Source organism: Cheilinus undulatus, linkage group 8 (genome assembly GCF_018320785.1).
Source record: "Cheilinus undulatus linkage group 8, ASM1832078v1, whole genome shotgun sequence".
Classification (NCBI taxonomy): Eukaryota; Metazoa; Chordata; class Actinopteri; order Labriformes; family Labridae; genus Cheilinus; species Cheilinus undulatus.
This window is the reverse complement of record NC_054872.1, coordinates 17,904,791-17,917,451: the sequence shown is the minus strand read 5'-3', so window position 1 is coordinate 17,917,451 and position 12,661 is coordinate 17,904,791. Positions and strand designations below refer to the sequence as shown.

At 38.4% G+C, this 12,661-nt stretch overlaps 1 protein-coding gene across 1 annotated transcript in view; it reads right to left on the bottom strand.

Annotated features, from left to right (window-relative positions):
- Positions 1-12,661, bottom strand: part of LOC121513684 (CUB and sushi domain-containing protein 3-like) — a 309,293-nt gene that overhangs the window by 97,505 nt on the left and 199,127 nt on the right. The window contains exons 35-38 of the mRNA XM_041793592.1: positions 10,290-10,414; positions 10,012-10,108; positions 8,523-8,627; positions 503-621 (exon numbers count right to left, since the gene is read on the bottom strand). Coding sequence (XP_041649526.1) covers positions 503-621; positions 8,523-8,627; positions 10,012-10,108; positions 10,290-10,414 — 446 coding nt within the window. The remainder of the gene's footprint in view (positions 1-502; positions 622-8,522; positions 8,628-10,011; positions 10,109-10,289; positions 10,415-12,661) is intronic.

Sequence of the window (12,661 nt, the reverse complement as noted above, 5' to 3'; positions counted from 1 at the left end):
CGCTGTTTGGTCCAGAGAGAAAGTGAAGTGAATGCCCAAACCGGATAGAAAAATCGGTGTGGGATTAGTGAGGCGACTGTTAACACAATCCATCGCCCGTGGCGTTGTGGAGTTCTACAGCTCAAAATGCCACAGCTACAGAATCTTCTTGAGAAGGATTGGAGGAAGTTAAAGCTGCTTTGTTGCCGACACACAAACATCCAAGCAGAAAGACACACCAGCAGAGTACATACGCATGCACACAGAAATAAAGATCCAAGCATAAATACACTGACAGCTACCCCGCACTTGTGCATTTACTCATTTCTTTCCTGCACTTACTCTTCAGCTCATATAAACACAAATATCATGGAAGAAGCACTCTGCGGACCGTCCTTGACAGACTCATCCTTCAGGGTATTCCCTTGAAACTGTCACTTTAGGCAGGTAGATATGATCCACTTATCATAACCACAAGAGAGCCATCTATATCTCCTTTACCCTCACTGCATGCTCTACATACCTGCAATGAGAAGCCTTGATCACACTGGAAGGACACCATGTCACCCACAGTGTAACGGTCACCCACTCTTTGGCCGTTACTGGGAGGCAGCGGCTCTGGGCACGAATCCAAACCTATTGCTTAGGACAGAGTCACAACACACAAGTGTGGACAGCGATCATTCTTCTGCATAGCATTTGTAACATTAACCCTTAAGAGATCCTAGGGTATTTGGAGCCATTCAGTTTTTATTTTCAAGCCATTTTGGTTGCATTAAATGAATATAGCTCAAATTTACCAGAAGATATTTATTTTAAATTATTTTTTTTAATTGTTAAATTGGCTGAAATGGCAAAGCTACACAAAAACACACACATCTGTTCCTAACAACAAAAAATGTCCCATTGAAAACCACTGAAAATGCCATTTTTGATCTCACATTTATCTTAACATAAATGGATGCAGGCTGCATGGCAACGCTGAGGTTAGCACTGTTGCCTCACAGCAAGAAGATCCCTGGTTCGCTTCCGGGTCAGGGCCTTTGAGTGCAGAGTTTGCATGTTCTCCACGTGCATGCGTGGGTTCTCTAGGTGTACTCCGGCTTCTTCCCACCACCAAAAACATGCTCATTAGCTTAACTGGTGACTCTAGATTGCCCGTAGGTATGAATGTGAGCGTGCCTGATGGTCTGTCTCTACATGTCAGCCCTGCAATTGACTGGCGAGCAGTCCGGGGTGTACCCCGCCTCATCGCTCCATCCCTCCCGTGACTCCCAATGGAATAAGCGGTATAGAAAATGGATGGACGGATAAACTGATGCATTCTTTTATCTTAAGATTTCACTTTTGACAACTAGCTTAAAATGTTTAATTTCCATATTGATCCACCAGATGGTGCTACTTTTTCCCCATTAAAACAATGCCACTAAATTTCACACATTTATTGTTATCTGCAAGGTTGCTACTGAAATGACTGTGAGTCGCTACTGGAGTTAGGTTAACATACTGATCTTTGAAGGGTTAAAATCCCCAAAATATAATTAATATTTTTTATTCATACTGCATGCTGATGTGGTTTTAAAAGACTGACTTATTTATAGTGGGAAAAAAATGATAATTTATAAATATAAATAATATTTTTACAGCTGATTTTAGGAAGCTAACAATATTTGTTGTTAGGACCATGAGTGTGAGCTTTTTTTTTCTTTTAAATCCTAAACTGAAAAAAAAAAAAAAAAAAAAAAAAAAAATGCAGTTATTCTCATTTCTTTTTCTTTTTTTCCAGTAAAAACAGTGGAGTTGTGTAATCAAACTGGCCTTTAAAGAGTTAAAATCAGGCTTATGTAATTGACTCATTAAAAGTGGAAACATTGTTAGCACATATTTTTACATCCGTTTTCGGAAAGCTGACATTTTTGTCCTTAGGGACAATTGTGTTGGGATATTAAAAAAACTTTTAAGGGTTAAAGCTACAACACATTAGATAAAGTTTTATTTTTTAGTAACCATCATCATTAAACATTCAAATCAGTTATCAGTACCTGATAACTATAATTTTAAAAAGCAAATAATTACATTTAAAAGAAATTGTTTAACATGTAATTACACACAGTCTTATTTCCATGTGCTTGTAATTAAATGATAATTGAGCAAGACATTTTTTCTTCTCCCTGTTCATAACATTTACAAACTGGGACAAGTCACCAAGTTATTCTTGTGTTGGCTGTAATGGAAAATTCCCTCTGACTGTGGACTGAAGCAATCACTGTGAAATTACAAAGAAATCCCTGAAGTATTACTTGACAGAGGCACTGAGTTCCTTTGGAACAAAGTGAAAACAGTGACACTTGCCAGGTACTGAGAGGCCTGATATTGTGTCCTAATGGCTTAGAAGCAATGCTGATCTCATCTTTGGATTGCATTTTAGTAGGGATTTTGTGGTAAATTTAAGCCAAAGTCAAATTTCTGGAAAGAAAAATGACCAAGAAAAAGTAATATTTCAGGATTATTAGTCCAAGATGTGCTGACATAAATACAATGTATTCAAATGTGCTGCCAGAGAGGAACAAATTACACATTCTCTTCAAAAACTGAAACCCCATTCTTAGGTTAATCGAAAAAAATTGGCGTGGACATATAAAAGACAATAATAAGTTTTGCAACTGACAAAAGTCATCTGTTAGGAGGACACTGGAGGCTCACTTTTATACAGAAATACACATCAAAATTGGCTGATGCTGTACAACAGAGGTAACAAATAAGAAATAAATGGAAAGGTGCCTTTGTAATTACTTTTAATAACACACATACGTTCAGAAAAGTTTTATCCTTGGTGCATGATTAGCATGCAGGTCACTAGGTTATGTGTAGTGGGGGGGAAGTTAAACAAAAACAACAAAAAATGAAAAATAAAAATAAACTCCCAATCCATCCCTGCTTTTGTGTGGGCATTTAAAACACATGCACACACCACTCAAGTAAGAAAAATACACCCACAGTCCCACACAAGCCCACTCAGAAAGTTAACAGGTCCAAAGAAGTACGTGGGTGGACAAATGTAAACATGGATCAGAGATGGCCATAATAGACTTGGAACAAATTGTGGGCAACTCTCAAAAGCGTTGACTTGGAGGAGTGGCCACTTCACTCAGCATTTAGAGAAAGTAAGAGAGGATATTTGTGTGGGAGGAAGACAGTAACCTAAGAGACATAGAGCAGGAGGCAATATGAGAGCAGATGTTGCAACATCTAAAGAAGAGCTACTCTATAGCTGGAGTGGGTGGATTCTTGAAGCTGTGAAGTTTTTTGTATGTAGATAAACATATTAATTTCAATAATCTAAGTGTGAAACTGAGGTACAAGTTATGTATTCATTTGTCTTAAAGAAGATAAAGGCAGACATTTCATTAAAAGAGAGTTTGCTTTTCAGGCTAGCATGAGGTGCTTTTACACAAAACTTTATTGTGTGTATGTGTGTGCCAACACTTTTCCAAAGAATGATTAGGTGGGACTGTTGGAAAATAATGTAATTTGATGAGAACTGCTTAAAACAATATCCAACAAACTCAGATTTATTTCCCTATTCATGTCAAATACAGAAATCAATCTAATTTTACACAATACAGCATCAAACTCATTTTTGATCTGTACAAATTAAAGTTGGTGCATTTCAGTCACGTCAAAGTGTATAAGTCCAGTTCACACAGCTGGGGGCAGCGTGCCAAACTTTGACTGGGCATGGATAGACCTTTGCGCTCTGGTCAGGTTAAATGTGGTGGCTGACTAACAGATGGAACTGATTCCCGTTGAGCTCCAGATGGGTTCCAGTCAAACTGTCAGAATACATATTTTGGCAAAGTCTGCTGTCGCCCTGCTGTGAGAAGGTCGACACCCACTGTTCCTGAGAGCAACACTACGTCTGGACAGAGTCCTGTCCTTATCAAGCATGCTTCATACTTCTAACTGGACGCCTTGGTGATTTTATCTACACAATGAAAATGCAAGAAGGTATGTTAAGCTAAGGGGTTAATCTATTCCTATTTTCTTTCATAATGTGAATTTCCATAAATTTCAATACTTAAAGAAACTGAGAAACTGAACCTCTGGAAAACAACAACAGGTGGTTAAAATCAAAAAAGTAAAATGAGGTCTCAAAAAAAAAAACAAAAAAAAAAACGTAATGAATACCATTTAGCAGATGCAGGGGCAAAGCACACATGTATGCAGGTCACAGAGCAGAGTATAATTCACTCAGTGGAAAACAGGTCTTTTTGAGCATGCAAATACAAATTCTCCAAACAGCTCCTATTTTCTCAGATTAGTGTGGTTATAAACTGTCAAAAGCATAAGCTGGAGATAATATGGTTTCAGTGTTTAATCTATGTAATTCTTTCCAACATTCATCAGGATATTCATCATAACTTCACTTCTCACTGGATTCATATGAACAATGTAACTTGTCTGATAGAAAAGCTAATGGTTAACCAAAAGGAGGACAATAATGTTTTGTACTGTAAATGCTATGGTGTAAATGGTGAGATACAGATGCATCTCAGTGAATTAGAATATCATTAAAAAGCTGATTTATTTCAGTAATTTAATTCAAAAAGTGAAACTCATGTATAGATTCATTCCACAAAGACTGATATATTTCAAGTGTTTATTTCTTTTCACTTTGATGATTATGGCTTACAGCTAATGAAAATCCAAAATTCAGTACCTCAGAAAATTTAAATATTGTGAAAAAGTTCAACATTGGAGACTCAAGGTGTAACACTGATCAGCTGCAAAGGTTTCCTGAGCCTTTAAATGGTCCCTCAGTCTGGGTCAGTAGGCTACACAATCATGGGGATGACTGCAGACTTGTCCAGAAGACGATCATTGACACCCTGCACAAGGAGGGTTAGACACAGAAGGTCATTTCTAAAGAAGCTGGCTGTTCACATAGTGCTGTATCCATCACATTAATGGAAAGTTGAATGGAAGGAAAAAATGTGGTTAAAAAAGGCACAAGCAACAGGGATAACTGAAGCCTTGAGAGGATTGTGAAATGAAGCCCATTCAAGAATTTGGGAGAGCTTCACAAGGAGTGGACTGCAGCTGGAGTCAGGTCTAGGACATGGCCTACAACTGTCGCATTGCTTGTGTCAAGCCAATCTTGAATCAGAGACTATGTCAGAGGCGTCTCATCTGGACTAAGGACACAAAGGCCTTGCTCAGTGGTGCAAAGTCCTCTTTTCAGATAAAAATCAATTTTGCATTTCATTTGGAAATCAACGTCCCAGAGTCTGAAGGAAGAGGAGTCCAAGTTGCTTGAGGTCCATTGTTAAGCTTCTAAAGTCAGTGATGGTTTGGAGAGCCATGGCATCTACTGGTGTTGGTCCACTGTGTCTTACCAGGTCCAGGGTAGGCACAGCCATCTACCAAGTTTTAGAGCACTTCATGCTTCCCTCAGCTCACCAGCTTTATGGAGATGCAGATTTCATTTTCCGAAAGGACCTGGTACCTTCCCACACTGCCAAAAGTACCAATACCTGGTTTAAGGACCATGGTAACCCTGTGCTTGACTGGCCTGTTCAGTGGCCTGGCCTAAACCCCATCACTGTAAGCCCTGATTAGTTGAATTTACTTAAAAAAAAAATGGAGGAAACCGGTTGCCCTAAAAAATTTAAGTAATGTACAGTGAAAACTTGATTGAATTTAACTGAAGTTTTTAAGCACAACAAACTAGATGCCAAGCTGACTTAACTCAAAATCTCTTGCAAAGTCAATTGCTTTGCATAATTATTAAACTTCATATTCTAAGTCCAATGCACTAAATTACAAGTTGATTTAATTGAAAGTAATTCTGAAAATTAAATTCAGTCAACTTAATATTTTCAAAATGTGTACATTCTAAATGTCTGTTAGTGACCTACTGAACCAGTAGTTGAAATTAATGTCAGCGGCCATCCAACATTCATAGACATTAGTAACATTAACATCGCCACCTATGCAACTGAGACACCAACTTCACCCATGATGCATTTTATTTATTTATTTTATTTAACCTTTATTTAACCAGGAGAAAGCCTCTTTGAGATTAAAAATCTCTTTTCAAAAGTGCTCTGGCCAAGACAGCTGCAGCAAATAGAGTGCATAAAGGTTTCGTGCCCAACAGCATTCTGGGAAAACCGCAGATTTGTCGTATGTTGCGTTTTACAGTGCAAGATGCGTAGAACCAAGTGAGGGAGAAACTGATCTTCTTTGTTTCTGTCTTAGATGCTTGAACAAGGACATTGTGAAATTTTGTTTCAAACAAGCCAAGACAGTTATGGTTAGCCATAATCATCAAAATTAAAAGAAATAAACATTTGAAATACATCCACTTTATAATGGTATTATAATTTATTGAGATGCACCTGTATCTTCTGCAGTCTTGTACTGCATGACTTTAATTTCCTTTGAGTGAGAATGAAATAAGATGAGCAAAAGTATGTATTGACTGATCTAAGGGCATATTTAGCAGACAACTTTCCAAGTTGTCTACAAATGAGACATTTGGTTATGAAAATCACTTCCTGTAGCTCATGTGGAAATAATAAAGGTATCTGCAGACTGCAGAGATTGAAGCTTTTTGAGGGACTTTATTTAGAATGCAAATGGCCATATTGCCAGTGAGAACATGCTTATGATGTGTTTTCAACTATAGCATAGGCTGCCTTAGGAGAGCTGGTAAAATGCAGGGCTGTAAAGAAGTTTAAGGGATGGGTGGTAAACAGGATTTCTATGAGTGGTCTCAACAGACTGCAACAATTACCCAAAGGACACATTTAAAAACAGATGGTTGACTGGCTGAGCCCGTGCCAATCTCCCCTGCCTTTTTCTTCCCACTGCACTGAGCATTCAGGGCATTCATTTGTAGCTAAGAATTGGAGTGTGTGAAAAATAAATGGGTTGTTCAAACCAACCACAGGCAGGATGTAAGACACAACAATAAAATTGGAGAACAGAAAAGAGGAGCGTTGTAATTTGATCAAATAAATTTGGAATCTGATCGCTGGTCTAAAAAGTTGACAAGGACATCACAACATTGGAAACAACAGATCTAAAACCAGCAAAATACTTCATGAGCAGTTTAACAGAGGAGCAACATGTCTCGATCACAAATGTTTGCCAACAGGCAGACAGTAGAAGCATATGGCAAGCTAAAAAAAAAGTATGAATATCAACAGGGAAAGTAAGAAGGGCTATGAATGGAGTCTGATTTACACAAAGCATCAGGGAGTGCACATTACCAGGCAGCAATGGCAAAGTTTAAGACGACAGACACAGAGGAAATTTTGACTGTGAGACCTGGCACTGAAGTGATTCTCAGCAGTAGGTTATAGTTGAGGGGGAGGGGGAGTAGGGACCCCACAGAGAGACAATGCAATGTAGTGGTGACAAGCAAGAGGAGGGTGCTGAGAAAACGAAACACTGACTGTGAGAGACATGACTGTGAAGTCGTCCTTGATGCTGGTATGATGCCCGGGGACTGACGCGACTGACAGTGAGGACAGATTCAGTGACAGACATGTTTTCCGTGCATCTTTTGTTTCGCCACACATTTATGAGAAATGACTTCCCAGAAAAAGAAAATAAAACATGTTATTTCTTCGCTGCTTTGTGTGGACCACAAAGTTTGATATTTTAGCAGGCCTCCCATTTAACTTCATCCCAACATTACAGAGTTAATGCTTTCCCCACTCTTATGGCCCCTGTGGTCGCCTCTTTTCACTGCCCTTGATGCTATTCTCTGAAACGAGTGACATTGGTCTTCCTTAGCCACACATTTAAGTAAGAAAATTGCTTTGTGTGGGTGGGTAAGTAAGCAACAAAACTAGCATTAAGGCAAATGTAAGTAGGATGGAGACAGTAACATTTTAAAAATCAATCTAACTTTACAAAGACAGAAAGAGGAAAATTACCCTGACATTAAAAGAGACGAGTGCAAGTGTCCATGATGTAAATAGCAGTGGGGAAAGGAGTCGCTGAGGACAGTATTATTAAATATCTGCAGAGAAGCTCAACATACATTACCTTCAGATCAGCCACACTATTTTCATTTACACAATCCTTTTCAATGAGTCAACTTAATAAATCAGTTGCTCCACTGGGGCCAGCTACACTCCTTACTTTAGTACTAGGTAAATGTTTAGCATGCTTCTTTGGAAAATATGCCCCACAGTGACTATCCCACCAAGGGATGAGTAAATTAAGCACCAATGAAAAAGGATGTTAGTCTGGTAACTTAAGGCAAAGAGAGGACTTGGAAAAACACCATCATTGGGAATACAACCCTGGAATGAACTGAAAATGACTGAAAATGAGAGAAATGCAGAGAAAAAAAAAAACAAAAAACTTAAACTCTTCTCTGTGCCCACCTGTGATACCTAGAAAAGCAATCACTCTTATATTGTATGCACCATTGCAGCATCCAGAAGCTGGTGGCAGATGGACACAGAGAAAAACTGACAACAGACAAAGTGACAAGCAGCCAGACAAGCCGTCTCTCCTCATACCTGTGTACTCCAGGTGAAAGCCAGCGGCAGAAACACTGATGTCAGACTGGAAGGTCAAGTACAAGTTGTTGGAAGTGCTGTTCAGAAGTTGAGGGATTGTTGTACCTGGATTATACAAAAAGGCAAAAACAGTTCAAACCATGTTTAGTCTAGGAGTTAGAACTAAGATGACAAAAACAAAGCTACAACCCATGACAGCAAAACGTAAGCTATATAATAATTTTGCTCAAGTAAAAACCCTGCTGCAGTTTTATTTCGATAGTTTTTGGGTTCAACTTATTTACCTCCCCTCAAGCATACATATTGAACTGGAAAATTGCTTAAACTTTTCTTTTCCATATTCATGTTGATTTTTTTTTTTATTTTATAAGCAAGTAAAGCACTGAAATAGAGCTGAAAATACAACACAAATAACTTCAAAAAAACGATAAAACATCTCCTTTAGAGAAGTGTAAAAATTATTTAAGCAGAGTCCATTTCCAAGCCAAAGAAGGTTATCATCGTATTTTATGTTTGGCTATGAAACAAACAGCAATTCTGAAAGTTCAAAAATTATGTACGGTTTTTATGAGCAAAAAGAAGAAAGCATTGCAACAGAAAGGGTTACGAAATCAAGTAGCAAATTTAATTTCAAGCCAGCTGGCAAATATTTTACATGCTGCAGACGCTGAATTCCATCTATTGATGTCTCCAATAAGCAGAGAAAGTGAAAAATATCAAACACACATCCTCTGGACATAAATCAGAGACAGGCAGAGTCTTGGAATAAGTTTAGAAGGAATATGCTCTATAAAAATGTTCTGTGTTAAAAACGCTGAAGATTCTTGAATCATTTGCTCTGTGCCAAGCACATATCTTTTGCAATTTGCATGGAGACATTTATATTTATTCATAATCACCTTCATCAGCTTAGCCCCTGATAACATTGATTGCAACCCCTTTTAAATGCCTTAGCCTTTCACACCACTTGCAGCAATACACCATGTGAGGTGTAATTTGGAGCTATCATAAAATGGAAAAAGTTTCTTTCCAGAACAAGATATCCTCGGCTTGAGAAATTGGACTTCTAGTCTCATAAAAATGATAGCCGATATAAAGATAGAAGTCATTAGGCATCGACTCTCTCTCTTGTGTTAAATTTCAGCATCTAAAATGATGCAGTGTCTTGTCTTTAGCAGATTACCATGTGATAAAAGCACCCTTCAAATTTGCAAGAGGCCTAAGGTGATACTACATCTGCAAAGCTCCAGACTGATACAGGAGTGGCATTATGAAGATCTCTAATGAAGAGACAGGAATACTTTGTGAATCAGGAGAATACTTTCTTTTCTTCTTTGCCTTCCTTTACTCGGTTTTCGACAGCTTTCTCAAAGGACATGCCAAATGTCATCAGCTCCATCACCCCATCTGTCTGCTGCTGGGGCGCTGTGACGGCTGATTGAAATTCAAGAGGGAGCTGACAACTAAAATTTAGTTGTATCACTTTTACCTGAGTAGCTACCCAGCCTTGGAGCATTGCCATCAACCCCGTCAAAAAAATCAAGCGAGTCCCAGTTGTGTTCTGTGGCGAAGGTCACAACTTGAATCTGAAAGAGAAAAAAGAAATACCTTACTAAGACACAAAAGAGATTGTTGAAAACACAATGATGATTGTAAAAAACTAATTAAAAGGGAAGATTTTTAGCTGTTTACTTATTAGACAATGTATTAATAATCCTTTAAGCTCTCGCCATGGGGCAATTAAGTTCTGCTTCTGTGGCCTCTTACTTGGATGCCAGCTCCCTCGGGAACAGAGATTTTCCAGGCACAGTTCAGATAGTTGGCATACGGCTCAGGGTATCCAGGAGAGAGGATGGTACCTTTGCGTTCAGTTAACACACCCCCACAGGGAACTAAACAAAGACAACAGATCGAGAGAGAAAAGCAAGAAGAAAGAGAGAGTAAGACACGAGAATGCTAAAAATGAGATCGAGATATCAGGAGTACACACACACACACATAACTACAAAGATGGTAGGTAGGGGTCACAGCAAGAAAGAGCCAATCTTTTTGAAAGCATCATTACACCTACCATAAAAGACCACTTTCATATCACTTTAAAAGTGCAGCTGCAAAATTATGTCAAACATATAAAATCACACTTATTCCAGTAAATAATTGAAAAGAGTTTGATAAAAAAAACACTTGCCATCACAATGGCACGCACAATTTGTTGTATACAATGTAGAGCACATATGTTAAAGCGCATACAGTGCTTAACAAACTTATTAGACCTAACCAAAGTAAGGTTTATGCCACAGCTGCCCTAAATTAACAGCATTGGTAATTAACAAAATTATTTTTTATGTTTCTTCAATGGTTAATACACCAATATGTAGAAGCTCTTTAACCAAATGATATTTTTAATGCTAAAATATAATTATTATTGTTAGCCATGAATTTTCAAATTCACTGATTTACAAAAAAAAACAAAAAAAACTGAAAAATAGTAAAGCACATTAATATTTCTTGATTAATATGTCAAATTATAGTTATTTACTTGCATTCCTGAACAGAAAAAAATAATTTTACTGGTTAAATGTTATGCTTGATTCATTTCTGACTTCTCAGAGAAGCCCAGTGAGCCAGCTCAAATTTGGGTGAATTCAGTTTGAAATCCCTCATTCTTGTTCAAAATGGTAAAACATGGAGAGCTCACTGAAAATAAAAGAGTCTGCATTATAGCACTTCATGATGCTGGATGGTCTCTGAGACAAATATGACAGGCGGTCTAATAAATTTGTTAAGCATTGTACATTCTCGTAAACTTGGTATCAATGTTATTTTCTCCTCAGACTTCTGCATGTGACCACCAGTCAAGAAAAAGTTCAACCCTTTTATCTTTTTTTTCCTAACAGGTAGAATAAATCACATCTTTCAAATGTAAAGTGCATCTTATTTCTCTCTAAGCAAACCGTTCTTACAGATTCATCGGCCCTCTCAGCACTAAGATGAATGCTGAATTGCAGTCACTGGCCAAGTTGTACTGTCAGTGTCATACACTGTGATAAATTTGAGCATAGGTAAAAATCTGAATGAAAATAGGGGCAAGACAAGCAAAAAATTTTGTAATATTCCTTCAGATGGGGCCAATGGCCTCAAATGCTGCAGGCTTTGTTCTGCACACTATTTGGCTCTACTTTCTGTCTATTAGGGATTGTGGTAGCCCAGCCATGCACACCAGAACACTTTGGATTACAGAAAACAAATTCATTTTCTTTCAACTGAAACATTAATTGTCTTGTCTAAAGCTGGAAAGGTAAGACTGATGAGTTTCTGGAAATAATGACATTTGCACATTCACAAGAATAGATGCACAACCCAATTGTGTATTTGCTTTATATTTTTAGTTTGCACTGTTGCGATTCATTGTACTGCAGTCTAAAGCTGGATTGTTCCATCTGTTAACCATGAGTATTTCAATGTCAGGAATTGCAACAAGAAGACAATGTAAAAGTGTACATCCAAGGCCAATGTGCAGTATCACCTTTCTGCTTCTTTTCACACCTGATGCAGGAACTAGTGTTTCTTAGATTGCCCTACTGATTAAAGACAATAGACCGTCCGTCTTCGTTTACATCTAATCAAGTAAATGGTTCATCAGCTCTGTGATATTGAAGGTTACCTTGTACTTGTTTGCAGCAGTTTCCCTATAGGAGCATGAGCAGAGCTGTCAGTCAGGGCAGAGGGGGTCACTCAGAAATTCACAAGAGTGTTACAGTGTGTTCTCACAATGAAGAACCAGATGCTATTTGTCAAGGACAAGGGCTTACCCTGCACAGGTCAATGATAATTACTGTTTTCAATATCCATCAGCCACTGGAGGCCATGATGTGAAGAACAGCAGGGAACTTTAAAGATGACACCAAACAGCAATGCACTACTTATGGTGACTTGAATGCTATTTAGCACAATTCCTAACTTAGGGTATACTCACACTAGACCATCCGTACCGTGCCTGGGCCCGTTTCAGCCTATAGTCTGGTACGTTCGGCCAGTGTGAGCGCAATCGTTCCATGCTTCAGCGCTGCACGCAGCCCCGGCACGGATGGACGAGGTGGGCCTAGGCACGGCACAGATGCAAATGAAGGAGCACAAGC